General features: G+C 33.1%; 3 protein-coding genes across 4 annotated transcripts; all 3 read left to right on the top strand.

The window, feature by feature from the left end:
• Window positions 1-6,478: 6,478 nt before the first annotated feature.
• Window positions 6,479-9,392, top strand: LOC124821921 (uncharacterized). Its single transcript, XM_047293864.2, has 3 exons — window positions 6,479-7,680; window positions 8,448-8,987; window positions 9,088-9,392. Exons 1-3 carry the CDS (start codon window positions 6,835-6,837, stop codon window positions 9,184-9,186), a joined length of 1,485 nt encoding a protein of 494 aa, XP_047149820.2. The 5' UTR covers window positions 6,479-6,834; the 3' UTR covers window positions 9,187-9,392.
• A 1,422-nt stretch (window positions 9,393-10,814) lies between these two features.
• On the top strand, window positions 10,815-12,565 carry LOC124821922 (receptor-like kinase). Its single transcript, XM_088113167.1, has one exon. It carries the CDS (start codon window positions 10,959-10,961, stop codon window positions 12,336-12,338), a length of 1,380 nt encoding a protein of 459 aa, XP_087969293.1. The 5' UTR covers window positions 10,815-10,958; the 3' UTR covers window positions 12,339-12,565.
• A 9,702-nt stretch (window positions 12,566-22,267) lies between these two features.
• Window positions 22,268-26,315, top strand: LOC124846532 (ferric reduction oxidase 2-like). 2 transcript variants are annotated; one of them, XM_088113603.1, is made up of 9 exons: window positions 22,268-22,476; window positions 22,582-22,814; window positions 22,919-23,024; window positions 23,153-23,341; window positions 23,521-23,755; window positions 24,393-24,720; window positions 24,888-25,131; window positions 25,230-25,912; window positions 26,071-26,315. In XM_088113603.1, the coding sequence occupies exons 2-9, from the start codon at window positions 22,622-22,624 to the stop codon at window positions 26,208-26,210; spliced, it is 2,118 nt and encodes a 705-aa protein (XP_087969729.1). In that variant the 5' UTR covers window positions 22,268-22,476; window positions 22,582-22,621; the 3' UTR covers window positions 26,211-26,315. The 2 variants fall into 2 exon arrangements, with proteins under 2 accessions (XP_087969729.1, XP_087969730.1); XM_088113604.1 differs by having other exon boundaries at window positions 25,230-25,938.
• The last annotated feature ends 222 nt before the right edge of the window (window positions 26,316-26,537 follow it).

The raw sequence follows: 26,537 nt of genomic DNA, 5'->3' as shown, positions 1-26,537 counted from the left end.
AAAAGATAAGAAACAATGATGGAAAGAAAGAAAGAAGAAAATCTTGGGTTTTATAAGATGTAATGCATCAGAACTGGTATAGCAAGCTATATGAACCAGTACTAGAACGAAAAACTTAACACATAGTATAGTTGGTATAGCAAGCTATATGAACCAAATATACTTGATTGTGTTAGAGGTTTATCAATCACATTACACCCCCACAATCCTTGTTGTTATCGCTGTGATGCGCTTAATAGGCCATGCGCGTGCCCGGTATTCATGAGTGCTCTAGAGATCATGCCAAGATCTCATGCAAGCGGCCCCACTTGACACTCATATAGGTGATTTCATCAAGTGTATGCTGCAAGTCATACACCACCCGTAAGGGATATGAAGATCATTAAAAACTTTGTTTAATTACAAAGTTTAACCTCTCAATAATGCAGTCTCTAGCACTTTCACACACACACCATAGGAATGGACATATTTGATTTGAAATCAAATTAGTGTTATCAGAACTAACAAATGACTTGTTTTTACCCATATGAACCTTATTCATGGGATCTCCAATCACAAAGGTTGGGTTACCATCACTTCTTTGTTTGCAAGTAGCTTGAGTCTCATTCCCCTCGATGTTTCTAAGATCATATTTCTTCCCAAGGGTTTTGTCAGAGGATCTGCTAGATTCCGTTCTGACTTCACATAGTCAATGGAAATAGTTCCACTCTTTAGCAGCTGCTTCACCAAATTATGTCTCAATTGAATATGTCTATTCTTTCCATTGTAATTCTTATGTTTAGCTATAGCTATTGCCGATTGACAATCACAGTGTATTGACACCGATGGGGTTGGTTTCATTCCTAGTGGAATGTTTGCTAAGAAGTTTTTCAACCACTCAGCCTCACTACCAGCCATCTCAAGAGCGACAAACTCAGATTCCATTGTTGATCTTGCAATAATAGTTTGTCTGGCTGATCTCCATGTAATCGCACCACCCCCAAGTGTGAATACATATCCAATAGTGGATTTTGTCTCATCTAAATCAGAGATCCAGTTAGCATCACTATACCCTTCTAGTACAGCGGGAAATTCACTATATTCAATGGCATAATCCATTGAACCTCTCAAGTATCTCATAAGCCTGGAAAGTGCATCCCAATGTTCTTGATTTGGACATTGAGTGTACCTACTCAGTCTACCTACTGCATAAGCAATATCAGGTCTAGAAAAGCTCATCAAGTGTAGTAAGCTCCCAATTATCTGGGCATATTGAGGCTGAGATAATGGTTCTCCTCTATTTTTCATTAATTTAGAGTTAGCATCATAAGGGGTACTCACGGGTTTGAAATTATAATACCCAAACTTCTTAAGAAGTTTTTCAATGTATTGTTCTTGGGATAGTAATATACTATCTTCCTTCCTTATGATTTTAACACCTAAAATTACATTGGCTTCACCCATGTCTTTCATTTCAAAGTTCGATCCTAGAAATAATTTAGTTCTAGTAACAATCTCATTGCATGTGCCAAAAATTAACATGTCATCCACATACAAACATATAATGACACAATTACCATTTTCAAATTTAGAGTACACACATTTATCAGCATCATTAGGTGAAAAACCATCACATAACAATACATTATCTAGTTTTTCATGCCACTGTTTTGGTGCTTATTTCAATCCATACAAAGATTTTAAAAGTTTACATACCTTATTCTCTTGACCAGGTACAACACACCCTTCAGGTTGAGTCATATAAATTTCCTCTTCTAAATCACCATTTAGAAAGGTAGTTTTAACATCCATCTGGTGTATCACTAGCTTATGAATTGCTGCTAAAGCTAACAACACTCGAATAGAGGAAATCCTAGTCACAGGGGCAAAAGTATCAAAGTAATCTATGTTGGGTTTTTGAGTAAAACCTTTTGCTACTAATCTTGCCTTATACTTCTCTATAGATCCATTAGGATGATACTTTTTCTTAAAGATCCACTTACAACCAATGGGTTTTGCTCCTTTAGGCAAATCTACTAGGGTCCAAGTATTATTTTTTTGAATTGATTCAATTTCAATCTTAATGGCTTTATCCCACTGTTTTGCATCAGGAGCACTAATGGCTTCTACAAAGTTACTTGGACCATTATCAACTAGATAGGTATAGAAATCATTACCAAATGAAGTTTCCTTCCTCTGTCTTTTACTTCTTCTTAATTCCTCACACATGGCATCACTATTATTATTATTTTCTATAGGTTGAGACGTCTCACTAACCTTTAAAGGAAAAACATGTTCAAAAAGCTCAGCATTTTTCGTCTCCATTATAGAATTTCTTTCAAGTGTATCACTTTTAAGAACTAGAAACCTATAGGCAGCACTATGTTCAGCATAGCCTAAGAACATACAATCAGAGGTTTTAGAGCCTATTTTCCTTTTCTTAGGATCGGGTAACATCACCTTAGCTAGGAACCCCCCACACTCTTAAATATTTAAGGTTAGGTTGATAACCTCTCCACAGCTCATACGGAGTTTTACCAGTTTTCTTATGAGGTATTCTATTTTGTAAAATACACGCAGTAAGCAAGGCTTCTCCCCAAAGGTTATCAGGTGCACTAGAACTAATAAGCATAGCATTCATCATCTCCTTAAGAGTTATATTCTTTCTCTCAGCTACTCCATTAGACTCAGGTGAATATGGTGGAGTTACCTCATGGATGATACCTTCTTTAACACAATAGTCATTAAATAACACATACTCACCACCTCTATCTGATGTAATCCTCTTAATTTTCTTATTTAATTGATTTTCTACTTATGCTTTATAGGTAAGAAACACATCAAAGGCTTCATCTTTATGTTTGATTAAGTAAACTTTGGTGTATCTAAAATAATCATCTATAAAAGTCACAAAATAATTTTTACCTCCTCTAGACATTGTTTGTTTCAAATCAGCTAGATCAATATGAATTAACCCTAACAATTTAGTTTGACGTTCTACAGCAAAACATGTTTTCTTTGTTATTTTAGATTCTACACATATATCACACTTACTACTCTGTTTATCATGCATATTAATTAATCCTAGTCGTTGTAATTTCATAACATAGGAAGAATTTAAATGCCCTAATCTAGCATGCCATATATCATATGAGTCAATAATATAAGCAGAAGAAGATTATTCATTAATATTTTCATAAATGTTAAGTACAAAGAGACCTTGATCACAATATCCCTTCCCCATAAAAACATTATTTTTTGTCATTACAATCTTGTCAGACTCGAATGACACTTTAACCCCCACTTTTCCCAGTAGTGCTACAGAGATTAAGTTAACTCTGATTGATGGCACATGTAGCACATCACTCAAGGCCAGAGTCTTTCCAGATGTGAGTTTGAGAAGAACTTTCCCTTTTCCCAGAATAGGAGTGGTCCTGGAATCACCGAGGTAGACGTGTTCTTCTCCATCCCCTACACTAGTGTAAGAGGTAAAGGCACTTCTGTTTGCACAGATATGCCTGGTAGCACCAGAGTCTACCACCCACTTGCTCACATTTGTGATCAGATTTACTTGAGAAACGACCGCAGCAATAATGTCATCTCCTTCGACTATATTAGCCTTAGGAGGATTGTCGTTTCTTACTCTGCGCCTACACTGCGGTGCATGATGGCCCGACTTCCCACATACGAAGCAATTTCCTTTCTTCTTAAAGGTGGGGTTAGATGTGTTGGGGCGAAATTTTTGAAAATTATTTTTCTTATTGTGATCAGGTTTGTGTTCGTACCTTTTTGGAGCAGGTTTGTCTTCTACCATGTTTGCTTTTGCAGACAATGCTTTGGCCGTCACAGCAGTAGATTCTTTCCTGTTGGTATCTTCAATAATTATGTGAGTGATCAGCTCTGAAAGTGACATTTGCTTGTGTCTGTGTTTTAGTTGTTGCTTGTAATCAGTCCAGGAAGGCGGCAGTTTCTCGATCAGAAGCTCTGAAACAAACTCATCTGGAAGAAGAACGTTCTCCGCTTTGATATCTTCGAGTAGCTTGTGGTACTCATTAATTTGCGACTTTATGTCCTTATCTTCAACCATTTCCCAACGATAGTAATTCCCAATGATGAATCTTTGCCTAACTATATCTTCAGTAGTGTATTTGAGAATCACCGAATCCCAAATTTCTTTTGCTTCCTTATAGGAACAATATACATCGAACAAATCGTTAGAGAGTGCACTAAGTAAAGTATGACGGCATACCTTGTTTGTATGAACCCAATCTTCAACTTGTTTTGAATTTGATGGGGGACTGGAGTCGGGTTTTGAAGATGAAAGAGCAAAAGCGACTTCGTATATGTCTAAGAGGGTTGACACGCGTTCTTGCCAGCGCCGGAAATTCTGACCAGAGAAGACTTCAATTTTTAATACATCCGGGAAAGGTTTTGCGAAGACCGTCTGAGTTTCGGAAACACTATTCTGATTCTCCGGGATTGAGTTGTTGTTGTTGTCAGCCATCAGTCCTTAAGATTGTTGTAAAAGCTGACAATAGTAGAATAAAGATCACGAACAATATACTTCCTGAGGCGTGTAGATCACTGTCCTTAAGGACTTATCTGCGGTGTATTGCGCAAGCCCCCCAGGATACAACAAGAACTTCTCAGAATTTTTGAGGATCTCAGAACTAGCAAGGATCTCTTAAAAAGAGAATAGATAAACCCAGAATATTTTTAGGAAAAGAGAGAGAATGAAATTAGGAGAAAAGAGAAAATGAGAAGAATGATTCTAATCATATTTTCTGAATGAAAGTAAAGCTCTATTTATAGAGCCTAGGATGGAACTAACCCTCCTTAGCTTGAGGAGTACTTCACGTAAAAAGTGGCACCAAACCTTAAAATTAAAGTACAAAATCGGTGGCTGTTGAGAGAGAAAAGCACCGTTGGAAACAAACAAGAACTTTGCACACCAAAAGTGACGTTGGCTGCGTGCATATAGGAGAATATCTCTAAGGCAGAGACTTGCGGTCCAATCTCAACTTCCTCCGCAAGTGATGGCACATATCTTTGCAATATTTTATTAATAAATAATAACACTATCAACATCGTCAATCTTGTTTTGACATGACTCACAGTATGTCACCTGTTGCACATAATAACACGTGTTGCCACATGTTTAATTTTATTTTTTGAATTAAAATTAACTTTCGATGAGATGAAGATTGTCTAACGGACTACCACTTTGCAGTTTCCCTCATTCTCGCAGGATTAGGGTTTCCATGCTTGTAGAGAAGAATGGTTAGGGGTGGTCCGACACCTGTGACAGTGGCTGGAGACAATTGTGGTTGGTGACGTTATGTGATTATGTTTTAGATTTGAGGAGATGCGATTTGGGGTTTTCGTCTTCGTGTGAGTTCTTATTTGATTTGTAGGGTTGCTTTGATTGCATTATTTGCAATTTGGATGACAGTGACTTGGTCTGCAATTGGTGTAATGTTGAAGATGATGGACACACAAACCAGTCCTTCACGATTAGGGTTTCAATTTGGGAGTTGTCTAAGACGACTCTGTGATGGACAAACAGGTCTGGATTCTGTGTTGGGTTTTTGTAGGTGGGTGAAAAGTGGTGCGATTCTATGGTGGATGTTGTGATTGACGTTGGGTTGATGGCTATGGTGGTGGCGTGAGACTATTGTGAAGTAAACTGCTGCATGTGTTTGTTTTGCCTTTAAGGTTCAATGATTGTGATTGTTGTCACAATTTAGGGTTTTCGTTTGTTATTGCTTTGGCAAAAATCAAATGGATGCTCGCGCTTTGGTTGTTCGTGGTGGAAATTGTTCAACAATGGAGAAGGCGAGGTTTGTGCGAAGATTTAGTGCATCAACGACGTCAATGGGTTGTGGCTGTGATTCGCTATGGTTGAAGATTCTCGGTAATTCACGAAGTAGTCGCTCGTATCAATGAATGGTGGCCGATAATGGTTCATAGTATTAGAATTTTTGGTAGAAAAGATAATGATATGACATCCATGTGTTATTGTTATATAAGTCACGCCAGAAAAAAGATTAAAAGAGTTAATCAGAAAGATTATATCTTAAACTTTTTAAAAGAAATATGATAAAAAAAGGATTAAAATTTTGAAGATGGAGTAAAACTAAAAGTTACATTTTCATTTACTTAAAAGTAAATATGCATTGTATATAATGTTACTGAAATACTAATTTCTTGTAACCAACCTTGTCATAAAGAAAACGCTAGAAAGTATGGAATAAAGCGTATAATGTGATGAAAGAAAATAAAAAAATTATCAATAATTATTTCAAATTTAACCAGATGTAGTCATTTGATTGTAAATTACAAAAATGTTTTCCTGTTCATAAATGAAAAAAATCTAACCTGTCATAAGGAAAAGAAGTGAACATGAAATGGAAAGTGTCATGTCATGTGACAAGGAAAAGGAAAATAAAAATATTAATATATATTTTTTTCATATACAATAGAATATGGGTTTTGCTTGTAAATTATATCACTAATGTTTGTCCAGAAATTGAAAAGTATAACCCATTCTCAACTTTGTTACCAGATATAAAAGATTTTACTTCTCAAAATTTCAGCTAACTTAAACTGTTATCAGAATCATAACCACTAAAAGGATAATTAAACCTTAAACATATACTAAGAATTGATGAGACTTATATGAACTCCACAGGAATTATGCAGAGATAGATCTGCATAATAAGGGGCCCAGAAGAGGTTCCTTTTGTTCTCTTCTGCTAACTCTCTTTTTTCACTCTTTCTGCCTCTTCTTTGCACATTTTGCTGTTTCATTATTTTGGTGTGAAAATCAACTACAAACCTTGAAACCATTGATTCATGTCCACCATGAAAAGAAACCTCAAGGATCAAGAACACTACCTCCACTCTGCATGGACCATAGCAAAACTAATCACCTCCTTCTTCCTCTTGGTTTCCATCTCCTACCTCTTTTACTCCCTCGGATTCATCACTCATTCACACGATTGTCCTCCAAAAAAGCCTTACCCTCTTTCCACAACCACACACGTTTCCAACAGCACCACCGCTCCTCCACAACCTCAGCACACAGCAAAACCCTCTGAGAAAACCAACATTTCACACATAGTGTTTGGCATAGCAGCGTCTTCCAGGCTCTGGAGGCAAAGAAAAGAGTACATAAAGCTATGGTGGAGGCCAAACGAGACAAGGGGAATAGTGTGGCTAGACCAAGAAGTGAAAAGTGAACCTGGTGATGAGACCCTCTTACCAACATTGAGAATATCGAGTGATGTCTCAAAGTTGAAGGTGAAGAATCCACGTGAGGAGCTGGGGGTTCGTATATCTCGAATTGTGTCGGAGACAGTGAGGCTTGGGATGGAGAATGTGAGGTGGTTCGTGATGGGAGATGATGACACTTTCTTTGTGACTGAGAATTTGGTGAAGGTGTTGCAGAAGTATGATCACAAGCAGTTCTATTACATAGGGGCCAATTCAGAGAGCCACTTGCAGAACATTCATTTTTCCTATAACATGGCTTATGGGGGTGGAGGTTTTGCCATAAGTTACCCTTTGGCTGTGGCATTGGAGAGAATGCAGGACCAGTGCCTCCAGAGATACCCTGCATTGTTCGGCTCAGATGATAGGATCCAGGCTTGTATGGCAGAGCTTGGTGTCCCTCTCACCAAGGAAATTGGCTTTCACCAGGTTAATTAGTAATTCTCTTCTTCACTCCAATATCATGCATTCTGTAGTTATAAAACAAAACTTGCATTTACTGTTACTGTTTTAGCATTAATCAAGTAGGTCCTTTGCTGCATGAAGTTTGTCAGTAGTATATGACTGAGATGCAGTTCAGCTCCCAAACAAAATAGACAGATGAGAAGGATGATTATCATCATTAATTTAATGGACAATATCGTGCCTGGATTCAATAATACAACAATAAGGCCATAAAACAGAAAAAGACAACAACATTAATTGTTCTTTAAGGTGGCATACACTAAATACAATATTTGAGGTTAAGTTTTGATTGTTGTTTAAGATGCCTAGGAAATGGTGCAGGATTTTCTCTACCAAACAAAACCAAAATCAGCACTGTTAGTGTCATTTTCATCTCCCACGATCCAAAAAAGCAATTACGAAATGTTGTTGCTTCCTCTACCTTTTCCTTTCTCATTTATTTTTTGACTGTTAATTTTCCTGTATACGTTCAACACCAGCTTTTAAGAACATCCAATGCATGCGTTGCCTCCACGTGTGATGCACGTGGCTGATTTTATCACTCTTGCTCTGCACACGTGTCCTATCATAACTCATAAAGAAAATTACGTGATGCCACATAATCACATGCATGCATCATGGCTGCCACATTGTCACATAATTTTCTCTCACACTCAAAAACTCTTCGTAAAACACTTTAATATTTTTTATTTTTATACAATATAAAAGTGTATTTTGCATATTGTTTTCAGTTTGATGTATATGGCAGCGTGTTTGGGCTCTTAGCAGCACATCCCGTTACAGCTTTAGTTTCGATGCATCACTTGGACGTGGTTGAGCCCATATTCCCGAACGTGAACCGTGTGGAGGCCCTACAGAAGCTTATTGGGCCCATGAGACTGGACTCGTATGGGCTCATGCAGCAATCCATATGCTACGACAGAGCCCGGCACTGGACCGTTTCCGTTTCATGGGGTTATGCGGTTCAAATATTCCGGGGCATTTTCTTGGCCCGGGACATGGAGATGCCGGGCAGAACCTTTCTGAATTGGATCCGGCGGGCGGATTATACCGGATTTCCATTCAACACGCGCCCTTTCAGCCGGAATGCTTGCCTGAAACCTTTTGTTTTCTACTTGGATAATGCCATCTACGATGGGGTTGCTGATGAGACTGTCAGTGACTATGTTCGGGTCCAGCCCAACCCGGATTGCAGGTGGAAAATGCCAGATCCGACCCAAATCTCAATGATTAGGGTTTATAAGAAACTCGATTCGCATTTGTGGGACAAGGTATGTTCTTTCTTTTCTCAAGTTTCACCTTATATTGATGAATGAAACGGAGAATTTGCTTACTTAAAAGGGTTTTTGGTTTGTGTTGTTGTTTGAGCAGTCTCCGAGGAGAAATTGTTGCAGGTTTCGACCAACAGAGGAGGAAGGAAGTATGGTGATTGAAGTGGGAGAATGCAGAAAAGATGAATTTGCTAATTAATGGTTAATAGGATTAAGCTAATAATATTCTTAATCGTGTTCTTCATTTTTCTTTTTTCTTATCTGTGATTTTCAAATAATTTTGAGAACTTCATAGTGTGTAAATTGGTGTTTATTTGGGTGGGGTTCTTATGATGATGTAAAATTATTGTAATTTACATTAGATTTGTACGATGTGATTAAAGAATAACTTTTGTCCTGTGTGAATATTTGTTAATCAAAATTGTCTAAGATGAACTAAAACATAAGGATTTGAAATGAGAAAAAAAAATTAATTTGTAATGTTAGGAAATTAAAATTTTAATTATCTTTTTCGTTTGGATAATTAAAAAAATTACATACTAAAAAATATTCCATTAACCATGAAAAAGACATTACTAGTTTCATTATGAAGAATTACACATTCAACTAATATACTTATTATCTGGTTTTCAATCCAATAAAACCATAAAAGGACATGTCACATGCATCAATCATGTATGTGGTATCAAAGATTACCAACATCTCAAAAGTTTTTGTACCAATCAAAACAATTCAATGAATCTTAATGGACAAATTATAAATATCCTTTGGGATAACAAAAAGATATCTATGTTTCAATTTTTTTTTAATTCTTCACACATAATTTGTGACACCAACATTTTTTGAAAATTTGTTTTGTACATGAACCTGTAAACTACAGCATGTTGATATGTTTTGCATCTTACAAAAATTATTTAACTTCTTTTTATTTTTACATCCTTTTAAACTGAAAACTTTTTTTAACACATGTTCCGAAGTTTATCCTTATTTTAGAAACATTAACCATAAAATGAGTTGTTTTTATATACAAGTGAGCTGTTTCTTGAATAAATATAATAATTACATAAACTTTTATTGAAATCAATTAATAATGTTATAATGAAAAATGTGTCTAAAATAACATATAAACTCAATATCTTTTGTAATAATAACTATGTAGGTTTAATGTCTCAATAGGTCCCTATTTTTGTTCAGAATTTGAAATAGGTCCCTTTATTTTTTGGCGTCTCAATTGGGTTCTTATTTTTGTTAATTTGATGCATGTGTGACGTGACCTGAGGACAGTATTGATAGTCTTGGGTCCTTATTTTTGTTAATTTGATGCAAATAAATCCTTTCCGTCAATTTGCGTTAATGAATGTGTGACGTGGCCTGACGACAGTATTGATACGTGTAAGGCCACGTCACACATTCATTAACCCCTTTTGATGAAATTGACGGAAATAATTTATTTGCATCAAATTAACAAAAATAAAGACGCCAAAAAATAAATGAACCTATTTCAAATTCTGAACAAAAATAGAAATCTATTGAGACATTAAACCTAACTCTATACTTAACGACCGAAAGTCAAATTTTATTTTATAATATTAAATTTTAACTTTAATATTTTTAAAAATTAACTAAAAAATTATATACACTTTTACAGAATTGAAAAAACTGTGTAATTATTGACTCATTAGTTCATAGTTCTTGACACAATATGTGTCCGTAAACAAAAATCTTCGTGACTATACATCATTTATATTATAAAAATATAAAAAGAAGAAAACATTCTAAACAAAATCAAACCTTAAAAAATTAAATACACGACGAAAGAACGAGTCAAGACAGTGAGTTACCAGGTTGTGAGAGCGTGTGGGTCCGTTCCACGTTCTCTGACTCAGTCTTCTTCTTCTCTTCTTCTTCTTCTCTTCTTCTTCCTCTTCCCACCCAAATTTCACCATCTAATTCCCTCTACCACATCACAACATGCCTTCCACCCTCTTCTCTTTCCTCTTCCTCCTTCTCCTTCCTTTCCCCAGCCTCTCCCACCTCTTCTCTCCCCCTGACAACTACCTCATCAACTGCGGTTCTGCCGCTCCCTCCACCCTCGTCGACCACCGCCCCTTCGCTGGCGATCTTGTCGACCACCGCTCTCCCTTACCCCGTGCCGTTTCACTCCGAAACTATAACCCCCTACCCGACTTACTCCCAATCTACCACACCGCTAGGGTTTTCACTAGCCCCGCCAGGTACTCCTTCCCCGTCACCGACAAAGGCACCCACATCGTGCGCCTCCATTTCCACCCCTTCAACTCCTCCAACATAGATCTGGGTCGAGCTCAATTTCATGTCTTGGTCAACGGCCGTGTCGTTTTGAGCAACTTTACCCGTTTGGCCAGTGGTTCAAGAAACCCTAGAATCGTGGAGTATCTAATATGGGTCGATGCGGATAGCCTCGTGGTCGTGTTTGTTCCCAATAAAGATTCGAAATTGGCGTTTGTGAACGCCATTGAGGTGATTTCTGCTCCCAAGGACCTTGTCCCTGAAACGGCACAGTATTTGAGCCCATCAAAAGTAGAGAAATTTGAGGGTTTAAACAAACAGTCTCTTGAGGTTGTGTACAGGGTCACTGTTGGGGGTGTTAAAGTTACCCCTTTTAACGATTCCCTTTGGAGAACTTGGATTCCTGATGATGGATTTTTCAAGACAAGTGTTGGGTCTGAGAAGTATTACTTTGGTGGTAGGATCAAGTACCGTGTTGGTGGGGCTAGTCGTGAGGTTGGGCCCGATAATGTCTATAACAGTGCTAGGTTGATCAGGAGTAAGAATGATTCTGTTCCTAGTGTTAATATGACTTGGGTGTTTCCTGTTGTTGGAGGGTACAAGTACTTGGTTCGGTTGCATTTCTGTGATATTGCTAGCATTTCGCTCGGTTTGCTTTATTTCAATGTGTATGTGAATGGGCATGTGGCTTATGAAGATTTGGATCTCTCCTATATTACAAACTCGCTGGCTTCACCGTTTTACGCTGACTTTGTGGTTGATGGAGGAGAGGGAGCTTTGAGTGTTGGTGTAGGTCCCTCGCAGAGAAGCATGGCGTATGTCGTTGATGGTATACTGAATGCAGTTGAGGTCATGAAATTGAACAATTCTTTCAGTAGTCTTGATGGAGAGGTTTGTGCTGATTTTGTTATGAAGAGCTGGTCGACGGGGAATAATACAGGTATGCTGTTTACTCTGGTGGCTGCTGTTTGCATTGTGTTGAGCTTGTCCATAGTGATTCGTAGGAAGTTGCTTGGGTCAAGGGAATCTGTGTCGTGGTCAAGGTTGGCTTCGAATTCATCAGATTATAGTGTTAAGAATTAGTTATATCAGAAGATAAGATGAAAAAATTGGCAATATTTAGTCAGAAAGTGAACAAGTTATGTGTAAAATTTGTCGGCAAATCTAGCCATAATAGGTAGCTTTCTCGAGAAAAGAATGATTGTAAGTCTGACTTATACAGAGTTTTTAGAGGTTGTTGTATTGTATCTGTGTTGCCTTAATTGTTTATATCATAATATGAAGGCATTCCTTTTGCCACTTTGTTTTCTCGTCATTGTTCATTTTGCTCTATCATGTAATGTTGTAGCTTTTATCTTTAATTGTTTGAACTTAAGGAAACAGTTATGTAGCTATCATATTGAGTGGTTATATGAATTTATACTGATACACCAAATTACCTGTTTCGGTTTATACTTGCACTGAGTATTGCTTAAACGAATCATGAAGCACATTTCTTATTCCATGAGCATGTTTGTTTTGCTCATTTTCTGCAATTCTGAGTATTTATTTAGAAAATTGATCTTCTTGCTCATTTGGATAATTGGTTACGCATTTATCTCTAACAGTTCACAAATTCTTGGATTTCTGACTTCACACTACACTTGAATTCCCATTTGAACTCTTATCTTTTTCAAGCATTAAAAATGAAACATCCGAATCACAGTTTAAAATATTTGAAATTAATGCAAAAGGTTTGTGAGTATGAAAGAGGGTTTTTTACCTAACTCATAGAACCAAAGAAGTTCAATTAAAGCTTTGAATTTTGGGGTGAAGAATGGTGGATTAAAATCTAATAAGTTCTATGTACAGCGATTTGGGGATGGAAAGGAAGGGAATGAGATATTATCTTTAGATAGAGTTGTTAAAACGGATTATTCGATTTAATCTATTACGGATTATCACTTAGTTAGTGAATCACTTCAATTCAACTCACGGATTATCACTTAGTTAGTGAATCACTTCAATTCAACTCAATTTGAACCTAGTAAGGTCTACCAACAAAGGTTTGTGGGGGCTTGCCTAATTATAATTTATTTTCACATTATAATTTTTTTTAATTGAAATATAATAAGTTCATTTCAAATCAAATATAATTCAAAATGATGTTAAATTTTAAATATACTTTAAAATCACAAAAATACGGTTAGAAATACGAGAGCATCTATGGTTTTTATTTTTATTAATATGGTTTTTATTTTTATTAATAAATTTAATATTTAAAATTTATAGACGGGTTGGAAAATTGAGTTTTTAATGAGTTGAATTCATTTTTGGTTCGTGTAAAAATTTATAATTTTTTTTAATTCAATCTATCTTGAATCTATAGTGGCTCATAAGAGATTATGTTAGGTCGGATTAATTCATGGATTCTAATCTTAGTTCTTCCAATATTCAATTTAATTTAAAACAACTCAAGCATATTAGTTTAGATTTTTCTTTTAAAGATTGGATCAAACTCATAGTAATTTGTTAAGTGATAAATTTTTGTTAAATTAGACATTTAATTTAATTTCATCAAAATTATTAAATAATAATAAGATTAATATAATTATTATTGAAATACTTTTAGTTTTTTATAAATTAAATGTTTTTTTTTTCAATATTAAATATTATAGTTTATTTTTAAAAAAAATCTAAAAAATTATAAAAATATTTTGGAATTATAATTGTGTAGTAAAACGAAATTAAAATTTGTGACTTAATTGATATAACTTAATCTAATGAAGGACGGGTTCTTGAGTTATATTGAATTTATAAAAAAGTGGAAATGTTCAATTGATTTTTTTTCTATTAAATTAAATTATGAGTTTGCCCAAATTATATTTCATAATAAGATATCTAATTTTAGTCTGACGGTAATACAAGTACAAAATAATGTATATATATATATATATATATATATATATATATATATATATATATATATATATATATATATATATATATATATATATATATTTTCAAATTAAAGAAGATGCAATCATATGAAATCTTAAAGAGTTTAGGAGAAAAACATTGAATGTGGTTATCCTTTATTTTCTGTGATGTATGAAGAACACATTACAGACAAAAGGGTGAATTTCTTTGATTAAGAGAAGGATGGATGTAGGGATGACAACGGCGGGCACAAGCAGTGCCTACCCGCAACCTGACTCGCCGGATAAAATCGTACCCGCTATTCGATCCGTTATTCATCGGGTACCCGTTTAAAAAATATCTGCGGATATTTTAAAACTCGCGGTACCCACGGATACCCGCAAAAAATTAAAAAAATATATTTAATACATTTAAAAATAAAATTTAAATAAAAATACAAATATATATATATATATATATATATAATATAAATTAAATTTAAATTAAAATTTAATTTTAATTAAATTTAAACTAATAAAATATAATTTTATTTTCTTTTATTTTTAATTAAATTTAATTCAAAAATATATAAATTATTTATTTTTTAATTTTTTGCGGGTAACGGATATCCGCGGGGCGGACAGTATACTACCCGTATCCGACCCGTTTAGAAACAGATATTAAAATATCCGTTACCTGTTATTTATAGATAGTAAATATCTGTAGATACCCGTCGTGAATTTTACCCGTAAGTACCCGTGTCCGCGAGTAAAATTGCCATCTAAATAGATGTGACACACTAATTTTATTCTCAAAAAGTTATTCAATTTATATATTATTGAATGACAAATATCTTAATCTGTGTGCCTTCTTGAAGCAATCAAATATATCATAATTGACACACTAAATTCAATCCACATTAAATGAGGGATTGTTGTCAAAATATTATTGATGGTGAGATTCCTTACTTGTGCTAGAGATTTTTTACATAAAAATATGTGCTAATAAAATATAAGAAGAGCTTGAATCAATGTGTAACCGTTTATTGTCATAACTATGCATTCATGTTGTTGCTTCATTCCATTCAATATGAAACACTTTGTTAAAATGTGACAAGGGACTTTTATGACATAAAATAATATAAATTATATCTTTAACATCATAAAAGTAATTAATAAAAATTTTAAAAATATTTCTTTTAGAGTTATAATTTTGAAAATATCGTATAAATAATGTTTAGAGTTTTAAATGTATTATTAAAAGTTGTGTCAATATTAAGTTAAAAATTTAAAATTGTTTGATATTAAAAAAAATATATAGAAATTGTATTTTTTTTAAATAGTAATTTAAATAATAAAATTGTTTTATAATATAGAAATTGTATTTTTTTAAAATAGTAATTGAAATAATAAATAATAATTAAATTGTAATTATAATTTGAATGAAAGACATAATTTCTTTTTGCAAATATTACTAAACATGATAATTAATTAGAATAAATTACTAAAAATAATAATAAAGAGAATTTATAATGAAGTTCTAGAAGAGCTTAGTTAACTCCTCTTCTTAATTATATATTTATAGGGATTAATAGTTAATCATGGCAAATAAATATAATACACATATATTTTAGACTGCATTAATTAATCAACTCACACAAACTGTGGTCATGAGTTTAATTATTTGAATAATTTTCCTTAAGTTGATATATATAAAATATGTGTACCAAGTTTCGAATAAATAAACTCAATGTGAAGTGCTTTGAAGGATTTGGTCAATACATCTACTAGTTGGTCATTTGATCCAATAAACTTAATGCATATTTCTTTTGTCATTATTTTTCTTGAACAAAATGACAATCAATTTCTATGTGTTTTGTTTTCTTGTGAAACACTAGATTTGATTCAATGTGGAAAACAATTTGATTATTGTAATACAACTTCATGGTCTGGATTTTATAGTGTTAGCAACAAAGGAAGAACTGAAGTCAAGGACGTTTTGATGATTAAACTAACTTTGGGTTTCAAGATTAGAAGAATATGTTGCTCAAGTTATTGATTAATTTAAAGTTTTTGCCATAAGTCATTTTGTAGTTGTATATTAGACTTAGTATAAAAAGATGCACAACAACTTAGAGAGACTAAAAAGAAGCATTATTTCAGAATTGGAAAATGACTAGTTGATAATCGATTACCACTTGGGATAATCGATTATCATAGCAAAAAGTAATTTTGGAAAAGGCTCAGTAATAATCAATTATCACTTGGAATAATTGATTATCAATTATAGTAACGAGAATACTCTTAAACTTCTGACCTACTTGATAGCACAAACAAACAATTTATCTAACCAAGGAGACATGTCATGAATAAAATATATACAACCAAATACACGAGTAAAAGAGAGGGTCATTTGGAAAAAGAATGGAAAAGGGAACCTTATTATTGAGAGAGAAGGATAACATTTGGTTAATAAGAAAATATGTAGTTAGGATGACAGCCCCCGATGATGAACAAGAATATTTGCACCAAGTAGTAAGGTATGAGCAATCTCAACTAAGTGTTTATTTTTTCTTTCTACTATACCATTTTATTATGACATGTATGGACAAGTGGACTAATGTAATATACCATGCGAAATCAAGACTACAGAAAAATTGGATGAGAAATACTCTTTGGGATTATCACTCCTTAATATTTTAATTACTTGAGCGAATTGATTCTTAATTTCATTCATAAAGGGTGTGAAGATAGGCAATAATTCAAAACAGTCTTTCATACGATAAACCTAAGTACATCTCAAATATTCATCAAGGAATGCAACAAAATACTTGAGACCAAAAGATGAGACACGACTAGGTCTCCAAATATAAGAATGGATAATAGAAAAACTAGACTTACACCTGGATTTAAACCTTTTAAGAAAGATAAATCTAACATGTTTTTCGAGTTAACAGGACTTACATTCTAAGATTTGAATACTAATAAGCTAAAGAACCTTTTTTCTTAGTTTTGAAAAATGATGATGACCTAACCATTCAAGTAACAATTTAAGACTAGAAGATGTAATACATAATACATGCTTACTAGATCCAAAATGATATAGTCCCAACTTGATATTCTTCTCTAATTCGCCTCCCTGAACCATGTTCTTGTATAACAAATGACTTGTTATCAAAGGTTATTGAACAATTCATCTTTTGGTTAGTTGGCTTAATGAAATCAAATTGAAAGGAAAATTAGGAACAAAAGGAATGAATTTAAGATTTAAGGAAGGAAAATGGAAACTTGACCAGCTCCTTTTGAGGAAATTTTAGAACCATTTGCCATAGTTATGAAATGTTATTTTTTTATTTTAAAAGAAAAAGATGAGAACAAAAAGGTATTACTAGACATGTGATTAGAAGCACCTGAGTCAATTATCCATGAATTTTAACTTTCCATGATTGGGATATGAAAGTTGTTGATATACTTGGAGTTTCAGATGTTTGTGCGAAGCTATTAGATTTTAACCTTATAAACTCTTGATATTCTTCATCAATGAACTTGGAGTTGGTAGTTTCTGCCTTAGAGACATGGCCGACCTTAATAGGAAAATCATGCAATTGGGTATAGCCCATCTTTTTACAATATGTGCATTGAGTTCATCCCAACCTCCACTTCCTCCTCTAGTATTTCGTCCTCTTCCTAGTATGGCAACCGTAGCAGATGGTTCCACATGTTCATGAACTTCCTTGCTTTGAGGCTTAACTCGAAGGAGACCTGTGATCAAGCTTTTCAAGGAAGGAACCTAATGACTGATAAACAATTGGTCTTTGAGATGGTAGATGTAGAGCATGAAGAATCATCATTGTATAGTATTTTTCAAATATCTTCTTTATTTCATCTAAAGCCTCTCCAACATTAGACATTTTGAAAATAAATTTTGAAGACAAAATAATAACTTTAAAGACAAAAATTGGGTTCGATAGAAAAACACTTAAACCACAAGGAGAGAATCTCGAAATAAGAGTCCATTAAAAATTCTCGAAACACGACAAAAGTGGAAGGAACGTACTGGGAATGCTTCGGCAAGTCCAACAGTGGTCGTTTGGAGAAGATCCGGTGATTGGAAGGTGACGCATGAGCTTCATGCAACTCGAGACAATGTCTGTAATCAACATATGTGACAACGTGTGGGGAGGCTTCTTCCTCTGATTCCGTCAATGTTGGTTGCCGCTTGAAAAGGTGGCCTCGATTCAGTGGTCGCCAATGAAAACTACGACAATGGCCCACAACGGACATGGCGATGGAAAATGCACTATAGATGACAAACTAATAGAAGAGGGTCAACCTACTATGGTACCAACTTAAAACAATAAAGAGATAAATTATATTGAAGTCTTAGAGGAGCTTAATTAACTCCTCTTATTAATTATGTATTTATAGGGCTTAATAGCTAATAATGACAAAGAAATACAATAGACACAACTTAGACTCCACTTATTAACCAACTCACACATACACTATGTGCACATGAGTTTAATTATTCTAACAACATTAATTAATAATGTGAAGTTATTTGAATATGCAATTGAGGATTGATCAATATAAGTTGGTCAATAATCTTCATGCATGAGTTTTTTAAAATTATAAACCTTAAAAGCTTCTTCCAAAATTATATGCGAATATGAAAAATAAAGTTTTGGAAATTGTCATAATCATACCACAATTTCATAATTTTGTGGTGTGATTGTTTTATTGATAAGACATTTAACCAATTTTATGGCTCACAAAAAATATATATTTTTATTACCAATATAAACTACTATATTTAAATGTGGATATTTTAACGTCTTAATCACCATTTTTTAGTAGATATGATCAACTTTAATCTTGGTTTCCATTTTCTTATCTACCTCATGAAGAACTTTCTACAACATATATATTATCATGATTAAGGTAAGAATTGAAATGTTTTTTACCTTTTTTAACACAAAATTGATTATCTCCTTTAGGTTCTTTTCTACATAATTTCAATATCATCTTTGTTTCTCTAAAGATGGATTAAGTCCACTTTATCACTTCTAATCACATGATTAGGAATAGTAAAGTGGACTTTAACTCATATATTTGTATACCAAACTTTTGTGTATTGGTTGAAGTTTTCAACTCGCTAGTCTACTTTGACCCATTCCATCTAATCTTTCAAACTCACAACAAACCTATTTTTTTAATAAAAATTAAAATAAAATAATAATTTAAAAAATTAGTTTTTTTTATTGTATTACTTGAAAGATGAAGGTATTATGTATTTTACTAATAAAATAGTAATTTAATTTGTAAAAGTAATACTTATTTTAATTTATATAATTAAAGACATTGATTAATCAATAAAAAAATAAAAACATGATTATATATATATATATATATATATATATATATATATATATATATATATCAAATATTTAAAAAACTAAATTGAAAAGAAAAATTTATGAACTGAATCAAGATTTTTAACTAGTTTTCTACTATGGATAGTCCATTTTTTTCTGTTATTGACTGATGAATTATAGACAAGATTAATATGATCAAGTACAATATATAATAAAATAACATTTAAAATTCTTTTTTAATTTTGTCTTTAATATTAATTCGTCTTATAATTTTCATAACAAAGATCACTTTTTTATTGTTTTTATTGGATCTATGTCAAGACTTAGAAAGATCAACATTACAAGTTGTTATATTTTAAAAAGTCCCTACTTAATCATTTGTACAAGCTTCACAAAATAAATATCAAGGAGATTAACATTTATCAATAAATCTATAGAAATTTATAAATAATACATAATCAATTTCATTTATTCTTTGTAAATAAATCCCTCACTCACACTTAAAACTAGTATCTAGTCCACTCAATTTTATTTTATGTTTTAAAAACATACTTGCATAACCTCTAACTACATGAAACATTGGATAATGAGTAGCGACAAGTAAACGTGATAAGTACATTCATTTGATACATCAAGTATCATTAAATTTTAAAATTATGCACTATGATGATCTAAAAATTAAAGAAAAATGAACCCCACACTATCTATGTAAAATGAATTTTAAAACCTAAAATGTGTCAAAGTATTCTTATTGTATGGATAATAGGTAACATTTATTTGATTTTTGTTCTAATCATTGGATGCAACTTCAATATTTTCAAATTATGGACGTGCGGAGGAACCAATATTATATATTACATCATTTCAAGTTTTAATCAATCTAGAAGTAGAATCATATAAAATTAAATTTAGTACAATTTCAATGACAAAAGTCTAATTGATATTATATGATCATTCTTTTTACATCAGTAGACGTATAAATTCTTTCATTTTCTACATTTACATGGAATCTTTATCTTATATAGAATATTGAAAATAATTTATATTAAAATTCATTTTTGTAGTGTTGGTTGACATTAAAAATTCAATAAATACTATTATTAATTGTGGAAGGTTAGTAAAAAAATGCATGATAAAATAAACAGGAAACAACATTTTCAAATTTTTTTAGGAAAACGACGTTTTGGGTTAAGAAAATGCAATCTTTACTCGTAACTAAAGGGTAAAGACATTGAAATAAATAATGATACAATACATTCAGATTGTGATATAATAATGAATTGATAGAATAAATTGAAAATAGCTAAACACAGTTCCCCAAGAAAAGTGCTATTCTTGGTTTTTACTTAAAAAGGAAAATCAAATCCCATCTCTCCCACTCCTCCCAAAACAAAAATATACCGAGAAATATCTGAAATTAATTTAACTAATATTTCCTTTCCATTTCATAAACTCTTCTATATAATTGATTTTTAAAATATTTATTATAGTGTATTATTATATTCTTATATTTGTTTTCACTTGTAATAATATCTTAACAATATACAATAAGTTTAAGCTAGTTTTAAAGTTTAGTTTTACTTTTACGGTTTGATTTTATATTTGTAAAAGTAACTAAAAATGGAATTTTTTATCTCTATTATTTCATGTCATCACTGATCAATTTGCGATTAATAGAAAAATGTAAAAGAAATTTTAAACAGCTAATAATTTTATATTTTTTAATTTATTACGTATAATCAAATTTATTATTTTAATTAGTAAAATAATGCTTGGGTCAAATTTGAATGCATAATGCTTAAAGAACTGCAGACCGACCCAGAACACAACCTGCTACCGCCATTAAATACTTAAACATACAATTTTCAATTTTCTGCACTCTCTGCATTTCCATTTATATACCTACTTATCTCTTTCAGAGGCTATAAATTTTAATTCCTAATATGTTTTTTTATCGCTGTTAATTTCGTTGGAAACGTCAATTTAAAAATAAAATTAATTTATAATATATAATTAGGTGTTGGTAAAATTGAATTAAATTTAAAATCTATTTCTTAATATTAATAATTTTAAATTGATGGATTTATGTACTCTTTAAATAGAAATCTATTTTCTGAAAAATCTTAATTTTCGTGTTGTTTTGAAATTCTTTCGATGATCAATACTGTGTTCAAGGAATATCTATATGAAAATTAAGTCCTATATTCAATATTTTAATCCCATACAAATGACTAGCTAACAAAATGTGGTGTTCATCATTTTCTTATCTGCCTCATCATATCATAAACATCATCCTTCTTTCTTTCTATTTCATCCTACTATTTTTCTTTCTTCTGCGCTCAGTGTCCTTATGAAAATGTTTAACTGCACTAATTTTATTTTTTTTCACTTCTTTCCTTTTTGTTTTTGTATGAGTGTATATGTTTTATCAGATATGCAAATGACGTAGGAGATTGAAGGGTGAAGAATAGTATAAAAAGTTAACATTTCTTTTTTCATACAACAGTGTAAAACAGTTATCTCAAAATTTGGTTTTCGTTGTTTTAAGAAATGATTCATTAATATTTGCTTCTCTTGTTTCTTGTGCACACAAAATTCCACACACGCCCACACACTCGAAACACGCGCAGACCAACATGAAGTTGTTTCAGGCACGAGCCTACGAAGGTTGTTCTTCTTAGTTATTAACCGCAAAATTTTTAGTTAAAGTGATCCCAAGTTATCTCTGATTATTCCTACTTAGACTCAGCATCGAATTCTCAACACTCACCAGAAATGAACACAACACACTACCTCGCTATTTAAAACTAAATGCTGTTGTTAAGTGAAGTTATCAACAGTAAGAATATATATGCAGTGTTATATTTTTACATAATTAAAGAGATTATTGTTCTATTCGAATCCATCGTCAATTGGTCTTGTAAATCGCTTTAGTTTTCACCACCAGACGTAAGTAATTGCCACTCGTATGTATATATATATATATATACAGTCACACAAATATCAGATTTTTTTTTCTCTCTGCAAACTGTGTCACCATTCTCTCTTGTGTAGAGTATAAGGCAGAAGGAGACAAGGGAAAGAGAAACCAAAGATGAATGTAGAAGTGGAGAAAAAGTCGATTTCTGAAGAAAAATATGGCAGGGTTCAATCTGTCATAAGGTGGTTGGTGCTGGTTGTGTTTCTGGGATGGATTTTCGTATGGATAATGACTCCTACAAACACTTACCAGCAAAAATGGAAGCATCGCCTTCGAGCAAAGACTGAATCTGTTTTAGATACACAAGGTCTCCTTCTGATTCAGCTATATATATATATATATATATAGGAGCAAATTCAGTTCATGTTTATATTAGATATCCAAAGTCCAATTAATGATCTTCTTTTGCAGGTGCAAATCTTCTGGTTTACACTTCTCCAATCTTGTTCATAGCTGCTTTGGGATGTGTCTACGTTCACATAGCCAATAAAGGAAAGGATTCCGACATGAAAAAAAGGTCCAATATTTTCTCATTATTGAAACCCCCCATTTCGATCTTCTTATCATATTCGTTCTGCCAAGAGCTTTATTTTGTTAAAAGCTTGTTCTGAATAACTGGCTTTATTAATTTGGTCCATGACGCAGAAAGAAACACGAGGTATCCATATGGAAGCGTTTGGTTCTTGTGAGAGGCCCTCTTGGCATAGTTTCTGCCACAGAACTGGCCTTCTTGTCTATGTTCATAGTTCTCCTCTTATGGTCCTTTTCAATCTATCTGCACAATGGCTTTGCCAAAATCACCCACAAATCAGCAGCAGAACAAGGTGTAAAAGTGTAAGAACATTCTTATCAACCACTTACATTTCAAAAACATGGGCATGTAACCTTTGCATCAAGGTTTAGACTTTTAGTACTATTTTTCTAATGATTTCTCTTTCTTAATATTCATGAAAACGATTGGTGGTGGTGGTCATGGTGGTAGATTTTTCACTTTTTATATTCATTTTTTGCAGCTGGGAGAAGAGACTAGCCAGTGCAGCTGTGAAATTGGGTTTGGTTGGGAACATATGTTTGGCATTCTTGTTTTTCCCAGTTGTTCGTAGTTCCTCAGTGCTACCACTGGTTGGACTAACACCAGAGAGTTGCATCAAATACCATATTTGGCTAGGACACATTGCCATGACCCTTTTCACAGCTCATGGTATTCTTTTCATCATCTATTGGGCAGTTACTCATCAACTTTCAAAGGTTCATCTTCATATCCTTCCTACTTTCAAGTGGTAAATGTTAAATAAAAATTCTATAAATTTTAAAATACGAAGTATAATTAATGTTTTCTTCATTGAATAGTAGTTAAACTGTGGAAATTGTTGCAGTAAGAAATTATTACTATCACCAGAAAAGTTAATGTATTCATGAAACTTCTAAAAAGCAGTGCACCAATGCAATAAACGCAATAAACGGAGACAATTTTTTTTTCTTGGGAACGTGAAGAAGATAAAGAGTGAATAGGGAATACACTGAAAATAATCAATAATCCATTGAAATGAGTGCTCACTCTCACTAACTACACTCAAGGATATAAATGTTGATGTTCACACTTTCTTTCTATAAATCAAACGACAATAGCTGCATATATAACAGAAAGTATCTCAGGTAATAACAACGTAAAACTGTGATTTAACTATAGCTTATTGTCTATGAAGCATAAACCAAATTTCTGTAATAAGTATCTTAGAAACCATCACATGACTTTTATTGACAGTGTAAAAAAATCACAGTAGCAAGCTATACATGGACTCTGATTCATAGTTGAATTTGAGATATATTTTGTTGTCTTGTCTTTGGAGACATGATTGTTTCTTATGTTGGAGCTATGAAGCAGATGTTGGAATGGAAAACAAAAGGGATTTCAAATGTGGGGGGAGAGGTATCTTTGGTTGCTGGTTTGTTGATGTGGATTGCAACAATCCCTCGTATTAGGCGTAAAGCTTTTGAAGTCTTCTTCTACACTCACTACCTCTACATCCTCTTCATTCTCTTCTTCATCTTTCACGTTGGTTTCTCCTATGCATGCACCATGCTCCCAGCTTTCTACCTCTTCTTAGTTGATCGCTACCTAAGGTTTCTGCAATCAAGATACCAAGTTCCTTTGATTTCTGCTCGTCTTTTGCCTTGTCAAACTCTACAACTCAACTTCTCCAAGAGCCATGGTATATATAAATATATAATTTACACAACACTCCTATATATATGTCACTATTGTTTTACATTATACATTCACTACCTGTTGCTGTGAACTGATCTAGAAAAAATATGACGATATTTTAGTAAGATATTTTGTATCAGATATTATGTGACATGTTTTGGATTTTGGCAGGTTTAACTTATAGCCCCACAAGTATTATGTTCATAAATATACCAAGCATATCCAAGCTACAATGGCATCCATTTACCATTACTTCTAATAGTAATTTGGAGCCAGAAGTGTTGAGTGTTGTCATCAAAGGTGAAGGAACTTGGTCCCAGAAGCTCTACCATCTGCTTTCAACCCCTTCAGCAATTGATCATCTCAGTGTCTCTGTTGAAGGTCCATATGGACCTGCATCAACCAATTATCTAAGGTCTGCATCTAATGAACCAAAGAAAATTTACATGCAATTTCCACCCTTTCACTTGTGGCTTCATATCCGAAAATGTTTTGATTTCCTCATATAACTAGGTATGATTATGACACTCTTGTGATGGTTAGTGGAGGGAGTGGAATCACTCCCTTTATCTCCATCGTTCGGGAGCTACTGTATTTGAGCACAGCATTCAGATGCAGAACCCCAAAAGTTGTCCTAATCTGTGCATTCAAGAACTCTTCCTCTCTATCAATGCTGGATCTGATCCTTCCAAATTCTGGCACCCCTTTTGATATTTCTAACATGCAACTACTAATTGAGGCCTACATCACAAGAGAGGAGGAGCATGTATTGGAAACTCAAAGCCACGTTCAAGATATAAGGTTCAAGCCCAAGGCAACAGATGCACCCATATCTGCTATTTTAGGTCCTAACAGTTGGCTTTGGCTGTGTGCTATAATCTCATCCTCGTTCATTATTTTCCTTGTCCTAATTGGGATCATCACACGATACATCATTTTCCCCGTAGACTACAATTCTAATAAAATATTTTCACAATCTTTGGGATCGTTCCTCAGCATGCTAGCAATATGTGTGTCCATAACAATGACTGCTAGTGTAGCTTTTCTTTGGAACAAGAAACACAACGATGTAGAAGCAAAGCAGATTCAGAACTTAGAAGGGTCACCATCCGCAGATAAAGAAGTGGAAAGCCTACCCCACCAATCCCTTGTTCAAGCTACAAAAGTGCATTTTGGTGTAAGACCTGATCTGAGAAGTAAGTCATTTGTTTATCACTTCAAGGTAAAATGCGTTTTAGAACTCTAAAAAATTAGTCAGAAATAGTTTTCATTCATGCATTTTAAACATGGCCAAGAAATTCATCAATCAAATGAACATTCAATGATTTTTTGTTTTCTTTTTCTCATTTTCCAGGAATGCTAATGGAAGTTGAAGGAACAAGAGTTGGAGTTTTTGTTTCGGGACCAAAGAAGATGAAGCAGGAGGTTGCAGCCATTTGCTCATCTGGTTTAGCAGAAAATCTTCATTTTAAGTCTTATAGCTTTAGCTGGTAATTTTACAGGGACTTCTGTAAAAGGGTTTAGCAGTTTTGTTACATTAATTCTAATGTAAATTAGCTATACAGAAATAATTAGGTCCTATTTATTGCTTCTAAGAAATTTATTATACAAAAAACAAATAAAATTTCAGTTAAAAATTGTGATTAATGGGTAAATACAATGCAAAGGTTGGCTCAGAAATGTGAATCAGTGGAAGATATGATTGAAAAGATTATGAGATTGTATTCTATCATGGCATTAGATTTTGTTATGTTATATGAAGTTGTCATTTGTCTTATAATATTACCTTATGACTTTTTCACAACTTGTAGGCATGTCATG

Source organism: Vigna umbellata, chromosome 4, assembly GCF_029865625.1.
Source record: "Vigna umbellata cultivar VRB3 chromosome 4, Vumbellata_1.0, whole genome shotgun sequence".
In the NCBI taxonomy this organism is placed as follows: domain Eukaryota; kingdom Viridiplantae; phylum Streptophyta; class Magnoliopsida; order Fabales; family Fabaceae; genus Vigna; species Vigna umbellata.
The sequence above is the reverse complement of the archived record's forward strand: the minus strand, read 5'-3'. Positions and strand labels throughout refer to the sequence as shown.